General features: G+C 53.8%; 1 protein-coding gene and 1 long non-coding RNA gene across 2 annotated transcripts; one reads left to right on the top strand and one right to left on the bottom strand.

Moving 5' to 3' along the window:
* Window positions 1-632: 632 nt before the first annotated feature.
* Window positions 633-4,358, bottom strand: LOC139045365 (uncharacterized). Its single transcript, XR_011503612.1, has 3 exons — window positions 4,227-4,358; window positions 3,753-3,902; window positions 633-985 (listed from the first exon to the last, which is right to left on the bottom strand). It is a non-coding gene; the product is annotated as an uncharacterized lncRNA (long non-coding RNA).
* CTRC (chymotrypsin C) lies at window positions 2,618-9,142 on the top strand. The gene is made up of 8 exons (XM_014836235.3): window positions 2,618-3,071; window positions 4,256-4,344; window positions 4,442-4,539; window positions 5,407-5,529; window positions 6,359-6,495; window positions 7,280-7,425; window positions 8,305-8,463; window positions 9,066-9,142. Exons 1-8 carry the CDS (start codon window positions 3,032-3,034, stop codon window positions 9,078-9,080), a joined length of 807 nt encoding a protein of 268 aa, XP_014691721.1. The 5' UTR covers window positions 2,618-3,031; the 3' UTR covers window positions 9,081-9,142.
* The last annotated feature ends 5,774 nt before the right edge of the window (window positions 9,143-14,916 follow it).

Raw genomic sequence — 14,916 nt, 5'->3', positions numbered from 1 at the left:
CTGACCAGGGTCTTATCATCTCTGTAGTCCCAGCCCTAGCACAGGGCCTACACATAGTAGGCGCTCAGTGAACGTGGGAGGAATGAATGAGCAAACGAATGAAGGGCTGCTGTGCACACGGTACGTCAGTGCCTCACTGTCTGGGCAAACAAGAGTCACACCTTTAAGGACTCAAGTCAACCCAGCTCCAGGCCTCCAAACCTCCCACCACAGGAGGTCCACTCCCCAAGGCTCCCCCTGCAGATATTCGCAAGCCTTCCTGGGGCTGCCCCTCCAGTCTCGGTCACCACGGCCAGAAAATCAGGCCAGCCAACCAAGTGTGAACACCATCACTGAGGCAGTTGGAGCCACTGGGGTAATGGCATCCTCTGACCGTCCGCTCCCTGCACCAAGGGAAGGTCAGGAGGGGCTGGCACGAGCCGTGTACACCCAGAGACAGCTCTGGCCTCTGCCGTCGTACATAAACTGACATGAGGAAGGCCACAGCCAGGGCCCAGTCACCAGCAGTGCAGTGGGCCTGGAGCCCACAGTACCTGCAGGGCCCGCAAAAATGTTGTGGTTTCCTTTAAAATCAGCAGGGAAAAAAAATGAACATAATCTAAACTGGATTATATTAGTCTATATTCCCATGTACACATAGAACATAATTTTTAATATTTTTTGATGGAGGAAGGGACCCAGAAAGGCAAAACGGCCCAGTGACAGTCCAGACTCAAGCTTTCTCCTAAGAACAAGATGACAACAACAAGAGTAGCAACAGCTAACACTTAGATGGTGCTTGCCATATGCTGGCCACTCCCTACAATAGCTCTACGAGGCAGGTACCATTTTTTCACCGCCATTTTATAGCTGACGGTGTGGAAGCACAGAGAGGTTGAGTCACGAGGGCAACATCACACAGCTGGGAAGCGGTGGCTCTGGGTTTCCATCCTTCAGGAGTATGGCCCAACGCTGGGCAAAGCACTCAGCATCCAGTCCTCAGCATCTGAAGCAGATTAAGGTGACCTCAGTTTTCTCCAAGTACAATGGTTGGTGCTGCCTTACATAAAGGGCCCCAGCTGGTAACTGTCTCAAAACAAGGAAGTTCCCCTCAGCTGATGCTGCCTGTGCCTTCCAGAGCAGCCAGCAACCTCCCTCCAAAAAAAGGTTCCATTTCTTTGTAAACATCCCAAAAAAGAAAAAAATTAATGACTCTTTATCTGGCACCTCGCTATCGGTGCACCCGTGCATTCGTGGCTATTTTTGTATTTGGGTACATGTTTGAACACATGGCACGTGGCTCTGCACGTGTCTATGTAGAACTGAATGCTTTATACGAATGACACTGTTGTGTGCGTGTCTGTCTGTCTGCCTGTCCCTGTATGCTTGTGTATCTGTGGGCATGTACCCACGATGGAGACAGGCGCTAAGACATTGCCGTATTTCTCTGCACGTAAATCAGCAAACTCCCACACGTCAGGGCCCAGTTCATCAATTTCCCGAGTTGTTCAAGAGAAACTGATGCCCCAAAAGATTGCCTAAGGTCGGGGTCATCCAGCAAGTCACTGACTGAGACAGAAACCAGAGATCTTGTCTCCTGCCTCCCAAACCCTGCTGCCTCCAAGACTGGTCACCTAGCTCGGTCCACATCTGTTTACAATGTCAGTCCCCAGGTCGAGGTGACCCTTTGCAGAGTTTGCCACCAGCAACTCTGGGTCTGTGGTGGATCCCGCAGAGGGCACTGACCCCTCTGTCAGGACCAGCCTCTAGAATGCAACAGAAAGGTCCCACAGCCAGAGATCCCCCGGACACCCCAGGGCTGAGGCATGAGGTCACCACAGCAGGACAGACCCCAACACGCGCCCTCGCGTTCCCTCACGCTCCCTGTCTCTCTGTTGTTTTTTTAAATGAAAACTTCATTGATTTTTATATGCCCAAAGTAACACATGCTTGTTTTAAAAAGGAAGGTAAGCCGTATAAAATAGGAGGGTTGGACCCCTCCTGCAGCCCCACAGAACCACCACAAACAGCAGGGTGCATGGCGTTCTGAATTTCTTTACTCGGAAACAATTACTAAGGAGACCGGTGGGCCCAGCACAGAAAACAACTTCTGGGGACACGCGGATGAGTCAGAAAGGGAGGAAGAGCAGAGTCGAACCAGCCGGGCTGAAGTCAGGCCTTGGGGCAAATGGGCTAACCAGGCGCTCAGGGGACAGGCCAGCCCTGAACTGCTGGGGTTCTTGGTGGAACTTCTGGGCACACAGTGTTCTGGAGCCACACTAAGTGCCACAAACCAACAACTGCTTCTCGGCCTTGACATTCAAGTCATGGAAGCTTAGGACTGAAAGGAGCAGAGGGTCCACCTGGTCCCGTCTGCCCATTTTAGAGATGGGGAGACTGAAGGACCTTGTGGGGAGGCAACTGAGCTGGCTCTGTGTGGCAATTTGGCCAACCAAGCACCTTTGAGAGGCTGCCCAGGCCTCAGCCTCCATCCACAGCCTGGGGAGGAGGCGCTGGAGGGCAGGACCAGACGATATCAGTTAATGAGGGAGAAAGAAAAAGACAGGAAGCAACAGAGAGCTATAAATACAGGAGGAAGCCGCGGGGCAGCAGTTGGAAGCCCCAGACTGGTGTTAGAGGCACTGATTTCAAATCCTCCTCCTGTGGTTGCCCAGCCGTGTGACCCTGGACGGCCACTGACCCCGAGTCTCGGCTTCCTCACTGCTGATGAGCAGATAATAGTGTCTATTCTTTCTACTCATAAGAGAAAGAATGAGCACACGCTCCCAGCAGAGGGGTGGGGGGCCCCCCAAACCTGCAAACCTCAGGATTCGCTCTGTCCCAGGGTATCTGGGCAACCCACGCTTCTGAGCCGGCCCCATCTCCTGCCCAAATTAAACAGTAATCACCCAAGGTCAGGGAAAGGGCCTTGTCAGAGCAGGTTTCTCTCCAAGGGCGGGGCTCGGCCTTGACCAGCTGGGCCCACTCCCCTCCCGCCTATAAGTGTGCCCCCGCCCGCCTCGAGAGCCACTCGGTCCTGAGCACCCACAACATGCTGGGCATCACCGTCCTTGCAGCGCTCCTGGCCTGTGGTAAGCTGTGGGTTGGGGACCAGCTGTAGCCAGGGGGCTGTGAGCTCGGGCTGGCCTCCTGGGGACAAGGAGAGGCACAGGGGCCCTCTGCTCTCCAGGGCGCTAGGAAAGGAGCTTTGGGGTCTGATGTGGGTTCAGACACTGCTGACCAGCTGTGTGTCAGACGAGCCACTTGGCCACTCTGCTTCCATATCTACAAACTGAGCTGACGATGTCCCTCTCCAGGCTGAGGACTAGAGACGAGGTTGGAAAGCACCAAGTGTGGGCGCGGGGACACAGTAGATGCCTCATCCTAGGTTCGCTCCAGGGACCACGGCGGCCCACCTTTCTCAGCGCCAGTGTCTCTCCTTTGAGGATTCTTTGCTCCCCCATTTTGGTGGCCTTCTCCCAGATTAGAAATCAAAGAACTTAGGTTGAGCGTCACTTACTCTTGGCAGGTCCTAGACAATCCACTTCACCTCTCTAAATCTCATTGGCTCTTTTGAAATGAGAGCACTTGATTGAGAATCCTTTCAGCTAACAACAACAACAAGAGTAATAATAGCGTCTCCTGCTTATCGTGTGTTTACTACATGCCAGGCCCTGTGCAAGCCCTGTACATTCAGGAGCTAACTGGTCCTCACAACCATTTTGAGAGGCAGGGTCTGTTCATCTCTCCACTTCACAGATGAGGACACTCACTCTGAGAGGCCCAGGATCTTGCCCAAGATCATATGTGTGGTTGGAGCCAGAATCTGAGTCCAGGTCTGTCTCACTGTGGGGCACGCGCTTTTGACCGCTCCACATGGCTCCCAGCTATGACAGCCTGGAACACGGTCCTTATGCTGTGGCCTAAAAAGGGACAGCAGGGTAGGGGGGGAAGGACAGGGGTGCACTCACACCCATACCAGCCACCTTTTTATTTCCTTCAATGTAATAAGCATTCCCTTTACACCAGGTCCTTCACTAACCCCTTTACCTGCATTGTCTGATTTAGTTCTCAGGACAAACCACCAGGTTAGTGCTATTCTTCCCATTTCACAGAAAGGGAAGCTGAGGCCTGGAGAACTAGACGGCTTCCCCAAATTCATGCAGTAAAATCTGAACTCTTGTCTGCCCGGCCCCAAAGTCTGTGCTCTTCCCATTGGCCCCTTTCCCTGTGCCAGCCCGGCTCACCTGTGCTCTTTCTTTCCCATCTCGCTCAGCCTCCTGCGAGGTCCCCAGCTTCGAGCCCAACCCGTCAGCACGGGTGGTGGGAGGAGAGACTGTCAGTCCTCACAGCTGGCCCTGGCAGGTAAGCAGAGTGCTGCAGGTGTGCGAGGTGGGGTGGACAGGGTGAGGTGTGAGGGCCCCCGGGGGCTGACACGTGGCCCTCCCACGCCCTCCTCCAGGTCTCGCTCCAGTACCTCAGGGATGACACGTGGAGGCACACGTGCGGCGGCACCCTGATCACCGACAGACACGTCCTCACAGCTGCCCACTGCATCAGGTGAGCGGAGATGACGCCCAGAGCCCCGCCATCGATTGCGCTGGCACAGGAGCCTGACAAGCTGTTTTTAGCACCTGCCACACACTCCAGGCCCTGGGCAAATATGCTACTCACACCCAGTAACTCAGTTGTTCGTTTCTTCATTCAACAAGCACTTATTGTGTACCTAGTATGTGCCAGGGAACACAGCAGTGAAGACAAAATGTGTGCTCGTGGGAGCTGATATTCTCGTGGAAGACAGAGCACAGACCATTAAACAAGCAAATGTATAACATCAAGTGGCAATGAAGGAAAGTAAGGCAGGAAGAGGATAAAAAGTACGAGGGGCTCTGTTTCAAATGAGGTGGCCAGGGGACACGCTCTCTGAAAAGAAGATATTTGAGGAAAGAGCTGAGAGAAGTAAGGGAAGAAATCATCGATTTGGGGGAAGGGTGCTCCAGGTGGAGGAACAGCCAATGCAAAGGCCTGGAGGAGGCAGCCTCTGTTTGTTTGAGAAATAACGAGGGAGCCCGTGTGGCAGGACTGAGTGAGGGGAGAGGAGGTGACTTAGAAGGAACGCAGCAAGAACAAGGGCGGCTTGGACTAGCTAATCGTCACGGCAGCCCTGGGAGGCGAGTTCCAACATTACCTCCACCTCACCGATGATGGAACTGAGGCCCGAGGCTGCCCGCCCAGTGGAGCCTTCCTACCCATCCAGGAGTCCAAGTGGACTTCACTCCAAGACCAGGGTCCTTAGCCCGAGCCCTGGGAAGAGCCAACGGGGGTGGACACCCCTCCCCCAAATGATTCCCACCGCGGCCACGTCCCTACCCCAGTGGCCGGCAGGGGCAGGAGGCCACCCTGACCCAGTCCCCTTCCTCTGCTCAGCAACCTGACCTACCGCGTGGGCCTGGGGAAGCACAACCTGGCGGTGGAGGACGAGGAAGGCTCCGTGTTCGTGGGTGTGGACACCATCTTTGTCCATGAGGGGTGGAGCTCCCTCCTGCTATGGTGAGTGCCCAGCTGGCCATCTCATGGCCATGGGGACAGCACAGAAGAAGCAGGGGTCCCTGAGAAGGAGCTGCGGAGCCTGCCCCGCCCTGTCCCTGGACCCCATCCTTACCCTGAACCGCCAGCAGACGACTCCCTTATGCGAACTGGCAAAATGCTAAGTGGAGACAGACAGCCCGCCCCTCGCCTTCAGTGGCCAAGGGTCCTGGAAGGTTTGCAGGGTATAAAGACCCCGAGGCCCCCACAGTGTCCTGCCTGACGTCTCTCAGCCAGAGGCTGAGGCAGGACTCACCTTTATTGAGTGCCTACTGCATGCCCGCATTGCAGTAAGCACTTTATACGCCGTCTCTTATTTAATCTTCACAACAGCCCTAGACAAGGAACTGAGACTATGTCCCAGGTCACACAGCCCAGAACACGGCAGAACTAGGAATCAAACTAGGGTTGCCAGCTTTCCTTCTGGTAAGAGGCAAGTGTCCCTCTTTCGTCATTATAATTTCCAACTTGTTTTAGCTTAATTTCCGGTTGCTACATAAGCTGCAGTGGTTCAGGATGCCTCTGCTCTCATCTCCCCTCTGTTAAGTCTTTCATGATGTAAAGACACACGCGAGAGAAGTTAGGTTCTAAAGGGGCGGCCACCGTGTTAGAAGGCAGATCATTGGTCCTCTGACATCTTGGTCGGCCAGTAAGAATCTGGTGGTCCAGGATGTTTATGAAGGACCCCTGGTCACACTTTGCCTGACTCCCAACTCACCACCTGGGCCTCTTAGCCTTGGCTTGGGGGGCCAGGGCCTTCCTGCCCACTCACCACCTCCACTTTGAACTCCAGGAATGACATCGCCATCATCAAGCTGGCAGAGCCCGTGGAACTGAGCGACACCATCAAGGTGGCAAACCTGCCGGAGAAAAACATCGTGCTGCCTAAGGACTACCCCTGCTATGTCACTGGCTGGGGCCGCCTCTTGAGTGAGTACAGCCCCTGGCAAATCATGGGAGCCTTCCTGGAGGAAGCAACTCCCACAGAAAGCACACCAACCACATTTGCCCATCACTTTTCCTGTTTGCCTAAACATCTTCAGATCTTTTCCAGCTTTGTAATAATAACAGCTAGTATTTATTAAGCACGTTCCATGTGACAGACAGTTTAACAAGTACACATCAGGGGTGTCAAAAGGATTAAATGGATTAGAACTTGTCAGGTCTTGGGACAGGGCTGGGCACATTACTAAGTGCCATCTAAGTGACTATGAAATAAACTAACCAAACCATTTGGGGGGTGGGGGATGGTACACCATAGGCCCAAATAAATTCCAAGTTAATTAAAAGGTAAAATGCAAATCAATGAAACTATGGAAGACAGAGAAAAATGCAGATCAGGACTTGGAAAATCCTGGGATGAGAAAGACCTTTTAATGCGTGACCCCCAAGACAGAGGCCTACGAAGAAATGATTGACGATTAAAACCCCAGAATCCAAATTAAAGAGAACTCAACTCAAAGGGCTTTCCATGGACTCGTTCTGCCTCCCGCCTGCTCCCCCGCCACCCCCCCTCCAGAGGGGCTCTGACCCAAATAGTTTGGGACCATTGGCTCCGAGTCTCACCTCTCGATTAAGGGCCTGTGTGTGGTTCCCATGAAGTCTGGCCAGAACTCGCCGGCGTCCTATTCCAGCCCCGTCCAGCCCTCTGTCACACCCTGAAGGCCTGGGGCTGCCTGGGCGGGCTCCCCGCTCACCCCCGTTCTCTCCCCAGCTGGTGGTCCCCTTCCCGACGAGCTGCAGAAGGGCCTGCAGCCTATAGTGCCCTACGCCACGTGCGCCCGGTTCGACTATTGGGGTTTCCTGGTGAGGAGAACTATGGTGTGCGCTGGGGGTGACGGCATCGTCTCATCCTGCAACGTGAGTGTCTGGCCCTGCACCCCATCCCTACCCCCTTACGTGGAGGGGGGCAATGAGAAAGGCAAAGGAGGGAGAAGTGGGGAGACCCACACCGGCATACCTTTCCCGGGGAGGAGACTGAACCCTGGGTGGGCAGGAGGCTTGGGAGAAACTGGTCACCGTCCCCAGCACTGCGGCGAGGACAGGAGAGTTGAGCATGAGAATCTGAGTTCAAGTCCCAGTCCCACCACTTAGTAGCTGTGCAACCTTGGGCAGGCTATTTAACCTCTCTGAACCTCAGTTTTCCCATCTATAAAATGGAGATATAGAAACTTCACAGGTTGCTGTGTGGACTGAATGAGTCTAACAAGCATAGAAGAGACTTCATTGAAGTCCCTACACGTGTTCCTTCATGCCATCAGCTCCACTGGTCTAGGGAGCCAGAGGACTTAGGGAGTCTGACACAGAACCAAGAAACATCTAGGATGATCAGGAACTGTCCTGTTTTCAAACACGTGGCCCTTTCCCCACTCCCACCGTCCTCACCTTCCCAGGTCTCCCACATGGCTCCCAGCATCCTCTCCTCTCTGGGCAGCTCACAGAGTCTTAGACATGGGAACCTGAACAGTTAGGGAAACCGAGGCACAGAGAGGGTTATCATCATCCCCAAACCACATAGCAAACCAAGAGCTACTCTGACATCCCAGGGCCTCCCAGAATGAGGCCAAGTCACCCCCGAAACACATCTTCTTTGCCTCCCTCACCATGGACACGCTGAAGCCAAGACAGGGGACACCAAGGCTGAGAGCCCAGCCCACATCCCCTACCTTGACCCGCCCCTGTTCCTGAGCCTGCTGCCAGAGGAGGCCTGGTGGCTGAGGTCTGCTCTGTCTGGTGCAGGGGGACTCAGGCGGCCCGCTGAACTGCCCAGCTGAGAACGAGGAGGGCTCCTGGGAGGTGCATGGCATCGTCAGCTTTGGCTCCAGCGAGGGCTGCAACGTTGTCAAGAAGCCCTCCGTCTACACCCGCGTGTCTGCCTACATCGACTGGATCAACGAGGTGGGTGCCCAGCCCCCAGCCCTCCTTCCTCACCCCCAGCCCCTCCCCCTCACTCACCCAGTCCTTCACTCACTCCCCCACTTACTCCTTCACTCATTCACACATTCACTCACTCATTCAAGAACTATTGAGTGCTGACTGTATGCAGACCTCGAGTCAGGTGTGACGAAGGAAACGGTGTTGACTCCTCCATCCATTCATCCATTGGCTTCAGCAAACACTTGTGCCCCAATCCCAGGCACCACACCAGTCCCCCCAAAAGTGAAGCGTGGCCCCATGAGAGCAGGGCCCAGCAGAGGAGCGGGGGCAGCGTGCACGGCCATGAATATCTTATGGGGGGGACAGAGGTTCACTCTGGGCTGGGGCTTTCATACTGCGGGCAGGATGTGTTCTGAGCCCCATCTGCGCAGTGGTCTGAAATGCTGAGGGGGCTCAGACTCCTCGGGCGGGGGCAAGACTGGATTGTCAAGGCCCAGGGCTGCCTGCCATGACCCCTTGTTCCTACTCTCCCAGTGAAGCCTTGCGCTGCCCCAGAATGGTGCACACACACACACACACACAGAGCCCCCCCAAGTCCTTTACCCTGTTCTCTGTTCTTCCAGAAAATACAGCTCTGATTCATCTTTGGGAGCCAAAGTCACAAATTCCTGCAACCATAATAAACCTCCTTCCGCCTCAAGCTGCCTGCTTTCTTGATTTGCGCCTCCCCTGCGGGTTCCCCGGCTCTCTAGGGGCCGCCAGGGATGCAAAGAGAGACCCCTTCAGCCAGGCTGGTTAGGCCTCAGAGGGAGCTGCTGGGGGTGCTAGTGGAAGGGGACCCCAGGAAGCCACATGGTAGCCTGAGGGGATATGAGTTAAGGACAGACCAGACACTTGCCCCCAACATCTCACAAGCTGTGAACCGCTGCGGCCCTGATCAAACCACCCTCTTCCTGATCCTGACTCCACAGAGGAGGCAGGGGGTCCTCAGGCCCCCCAGCTTCAGGTGGAGGATGGGGTCTCCCCAAGGACAGCCTCCCCAGCCCAGAGAGGCTGGCCACAGGAGGATGCCCATTGCTCAGGACCAACCACTGGCTCCCTGAGAAAGAGGCTCCCTAGCGGGCCCCCAGCCCAGAGCCCCCCACGGCTGCTGTCAGCCTGGGCTCTCGTAGTCCAGAAGTGTTTCATGGGCCCTGACCTCATGCCAGCCCTGTGCTGGGCACAGTGAGGGAACAGGATGGGGAGACCCAGCCCAGCCCCCAGCAGGTGCAGGTGTAAGGAAAGCAATGGCTTCCACACATAGTCACAGCAGGTCAGAGCTGGAAAAGCTCCCAATGTATTAGACAGGCAGGGAAACTGAGGCCCAGAGAGAGGAAAGAGCTGGGCCAGGTCCTAGGAATGGATGGCCCTGGAGGCTCAGGGAAGGGAGAGCCCTCCTGAGGCCAAGTGGGGTCAAAAAGAGAGTGACCCAGTGACCAGCGAGGGGCAGTCCTAGTGGGGACCCGAGCCCTAACCATGACACTCCTGAGAATGTGCTGGCCCCCACCCCAGCCTCTGACCTCCTCCTAGGAGCCCCCTCGGCTGCAGCTGCCCCCGGTGGGCCCAGGAGTTGTCCTGTTTCCCCATCATACTTTGGCTGCTGGAGGTGGGGACCGTGGCGTACCTCCCACACGTTACTACGCCAAGGTGATTCTCAGGAAGGACTATTTACCCAACGCGCAATGGGACCCACAAGCAGCCGGGCACCAGCTCAGCCCTGGGCATCCGGGGACGGTTCAGACCAGACCCCCGCTCTATAGGAGACAGACCAACACACAGATCACTGAGTTCCCCGGTGTAAGAGAGGAAAACAGACCAGGAGCACGGAGACGGGGCACTTAAACCAGTGTCGGTTGGCAAGAGGAGTCCAGGACGGCTTCCCAGATGTGGTGATGCTGAAGCTGAGCCTGAAACTTTGAATAGAAGGCACAGAGGGTGCTGCTGGCTGCTTGACCCAAACTTCCTTCCCAGCCTTCTCCTTTCGTGCCTGTCTCTATACCGGAGGTTATAAATGTGAAACATTTGCTCTGCTCGGGACCCTTGCAGTTATAATAACAAAACAAGAGTTAACACTTACTGAGTGCTTACTACGTGCCAGGCGCTGTTCCACAGAGTTTACATTACCTCACTTAATCTCCAAAACAATCCCATGAGCTATGTTATTATTAACATCATTCCCATTTTACAGATGAGAAAACTGAGGCTAGAGAGGGTTAGTGACTTCCCAAGGTGATTTAATAGGAAGTGATGGAGCTGGGATCCAAACTTTGGGAATCTGGCTCTAGAACCCATGCTCTTGACCACCATGCTCTACTGCCCTGCAATGAATATGAATACGGATATGATGCCCGGAGCTGAGGCAGCCATCTTGTAACCAAGAGAATTGCAGAGATATGGGCTCCGACATCATCAAGCTGCCAATCCGACGCCAGCAACCATTCTCTGAATGACTTGTTATGTGAAAAAAATACGCCTGCATTTGTTTTAAACACTGCAGTCAGGTTTTCAGTTACCTGCTGCCTCAGCACTATCCTAATTGATATCCTGGGGGATAACTAAGGGGTCACTTTCCTGGAGGGGGGAAGAGCCGAGCAGAGTCCCAGCGACTACTTGGAGGACTCTGTAAGCAGCAGATTCTAGCTGGTTTTGCTAGAGCATAAAGCGCGGGGCAGGGATAGGGGACCAACGGCCCAGGTACCGAGTAGATTTCCAGGACATGGAGTTTCAGCACGAAAACTGGGACAGTCCCAGCAAACTGGGACGGTTGGTCACCCTTCAGGGAGGGACAGTGATGTGGCTGGAGAGCGAGCAAAGGCCCTTCACGGAAGGCCTTGTAGCCGTAGTAGGGGGTTGTCAAGACTTTAGTCTGAGGGCAATAGGGAGCCATAGAAGGATTTTAGAGAGAGAAGTGACCACTGTGGTCAGCTGCACATGCTAAAGCATTCACTGGACAGCCGTATGGAGGCGATTTGGAGGAGGAAGAGTGGAGGCCAGGAGGCCAGTTAGGAGGCTGCTGCAATGGTCTAGGCCAGAATTAATGTGGCCGAGAGGGAGTTCAGTGACTCAGCAGTCATTCAGTAATCACGTAAGAGGCCCACGTGCAGTGTCGAACAACGCCCCCCAGTCTCAAATCTCTACAAACTTTGGGAATGCAATCGAACTATCAAAACTACTTTTTATTCGCTAATAAATGGTGAAGCACGGCCACGGTTCTGTTTGTTCACGAGCGCAAAATTCTCGGATTCAGGGACAAGACCGATGCTGTGTCCAGGAGTAAAGGCCTACCTGTGGTAGACAGAATAACAGCCCTTCAAAGATGCCCACGTCCTAGTCCCCAGAACCTGTGACTATGTCACCTTACAGGCAAAAGGGACTTGCAGGTGTGATTAAGTTAAGCATTTTGGGATGGGGTGGGGGGGTTATCCTGGATTATCCAGATGGGCCCGATGTAATCACAAGAGTCCTTATAAGAGGGAGGCAAGAGGATTAGTCAGAAGGAGGTATGAGGACAGGAGCAAGGGGTCGGAATCAGAGGGAGATTTGAAGGTGCTATGCTGCTGGCTTTGTAGATGGAGGAAGGGGTCACAAGCCAAGGAATGCAGGCAGCCTCTAGAAGCTGGAAAAGGCCAGGGAAGGGATTCTCTCCTGCAGCCTCCAGAAGGAATGAGCCTGCCTTAGCCCAGGGACACTGATTGTGGACTTGTGGCCGCCAGAGCTGTAAGAGAATAAACGTCTGTGTTTGAAGTCACTGCATTGGTGGCAATTTGTTAAAGTGGCCATAGGAAATAAATACACCATCCCTCCTCCCTTCTGGCAAAATCTAAAGTATGCTGTGGGGCTGTAGGGGAGAAACAGAGGGGTGGCAAGGACTCCCTGGAAGCTGGTTGGGGTGACAGCAAGGGTTTATGGACTTTGTCCAACAGGTCACAAACCAGGGGTTGGAAGCGAGGGAAAGGCCTTGGCCCACCCACCTCCACCTTCGGCCCTGGCAGTGCAGCCCCCGGCCCAGGGGACTGAGAGTCCCACATGCCAGCAACCCACTAGAGCACCACTGGGTATCTAACACACTCTCGTGGCTAGTGCATATTGAGCACATGGTACCGTGCCCCAGGCACCATCCAAGGCTTCAATACACGATCCCACTTAATAATCGTGACAACCTGATTATTACCTCCCTTTACAAATGAGGAAACTGAGGCGGAGAGAGATAAAAACTCACCCAAGATCACTCCACTAGTCATGGGGCACCAGGACTTAAACCCAGGGAGTCTGACTCAGAGACCGCGTGAGCAACAGCCACGTCACTCCGCCTTTCATCCCCAGATCTGAAGGACCCCCTTGCACACTGAAGTCCACTAGTGGCCCTGCCAGGGCAGGCGGAGGCTGTGGGTGTGCTGACAAGCCTGAGAAAGCTGGCGATGAGTCCAGATGGACAGAAATCTGAGAGGAGAATCATTGCTCACGGATGTTCACAAAGTGTTTGCACCCACTGTATCAGCTACTGCTGGCATAATTAATAGTGCTGGTAACAACCAACCACAAACCTCAGGGGCATCCGATGACAAGCACTTGTTGCTCACACATCTGGGGTCAGCTGGGAGTCAGCTAGGTAGCCCTGATTTTGGCTGGAATCACTCATATGTCTAGGGGTCAGCTGGAGGTTGGCTGATCAAGTCTGGTTCTGGCTGGGGCAGCTCAGCTCCACATGACTCTCTCCTCCTCACAGGAGGCCACTGCAAAATGAAGGCCAAAAGGCATGGATACAGAGTGGGAGGAGGGGGAGGGGCTTAAGGGCCAGATTGACAATCTACCACACCCGCTTTATCTCAGACACAAATTGATAGCATAAACTATGGCAGGGCAGAATGGAGGGCGTTCACTGGGCTGGAGCTCTGAACTCCGCCACTGACAGGCAGCGACAGTGTGAGTCACTTTCCCTCTCAGAGCCTCAGTTTCCTCATCTGTAAAATGGGCACATGCCCTCCCACCTAATTGGGAGCCAGTGAAATAATAGAGGCTTGTGATAGGAGGAGTCATTGCTCCTCCTGACCTCACACCCTAGACTCCCACTAGCAAACCTTCCCTCTGCCTTTCATTCCTTAGGCGAGGGAGCTTCATTCCCAGCAGGCCTTGGGGCCAGTTCCCCAAAGCTCACCCTGATCAGGCAGGTGGGTGTCTGCAAAGGTTCACACGGTGGTGGGCCAGGGGCACAGAGAGGCAGAGACTAAACACAGAGCATCCTCCCAAAGCATCAATTTTCTCTGAAGATTGTGTGGGAAGAAAAAAAAATGTACATTAAAATGAACCCAGCTATGCTACGAAGTAAGCTGCAAAACTCAGCTCAAGCTCTCCAGATGAAGAATGAGCCTGCAGAGACATGTTGCTGTCGTGTGCCTGCTGCGTGCTAGACCCCAGATCATCACTCTGCCGCAAACTACGCAAAGCAAATCCGTCTTGTAAATAAAGTTTTATTGGCTATGGCCATATGGCTGCTTTTGCACTCCAACAGCAGAGTTGACTAATTGCAGCAGAGACCGTATGGCCCACAAGCCTAAAATATTTACTATCTGGCCCTTTGCAGAAAAAGTTTGCCAACGCCTGATCTACTAGGATTCTTTGATGGAAAAGTCTAGAGAATTCTGTGCTATTCTGAAATCTGAGGCCCGCAGGTCTATAGATTTAAGAGTGAACATTTTATTACACATTTACGATCCTTAGTGTTTCAAGTGAATAAACTGTTGTTTAATTCCAACAGCAACCCTAAGAAATAGATGGAATTGTTGTTTCTATTTGATAGGTGAAGAAAATAAGGAAAAGAGAAATGAAACTTGCCCTAGCCTGGTTTTCCCCGTATTTTAACTGCAGAAGACCCACCTGCCTATCTTGTTAAACTGCAGACGCTGAATCAGCAGGTCTGGGTGGGAAAGTCTGCATTTCTAACCAGCCCCACGTTATGCTGATGCAGCTGGTCCACACCGCTCTGAGTAGCAAGGATCCAAACCACAGACTCACTACTAAGAAGCACTGAGTTGTAAACCAAGCCCCTGACCACTAACTCTATGGCTTCGCAGAGGAATTGTTTTGAATGAGTCATAAACCCAGTGATAAGTTCGTATCTGCATCTCCCTGGCCCCACAGAGACCTCCATGACCCAGCCCAGTTTAGAACTTCACGGATTGCCTTGTTGTCCAACAACATATAAATGGGTAACCAGGCCCCACAGGAGGAAGGGAGCCATGGCACCTTCTTGCTCCCCGCCTCTCCGGCCTCTCTTCCCTCTCCAGAAACCTGGATTTTTGTTGCGTTGCCGCCTCTCCCCGACTTCTACACGTGGTCTGAGCGGAGCCTCCAGCCCTGATCTAGGGGCGGGACTTGTGCTCCAGGCCTGGCCAACCAACACATTGCATCCCTTCCCCCACCACCACAATTGGCTCA

This window comes from Equus asinus, chromosome 5 (genome assembly GCF_041296235.1).
Source record: "Equus asinus isolate D_3611 breed Donkey chromosome 5, EquAss-T2T_v2, whole genome shotgun sequence".
In the NCBI taxonomy this organism is placed as follows: Eukaryota; Metazoa; Chordata; class Mammalia; order Perissodactyla; family Equidae; genus Equus; species Equus asinus.
This window is presented reverse-complemented; position numbering and strand designations above follow the sequence as displayed.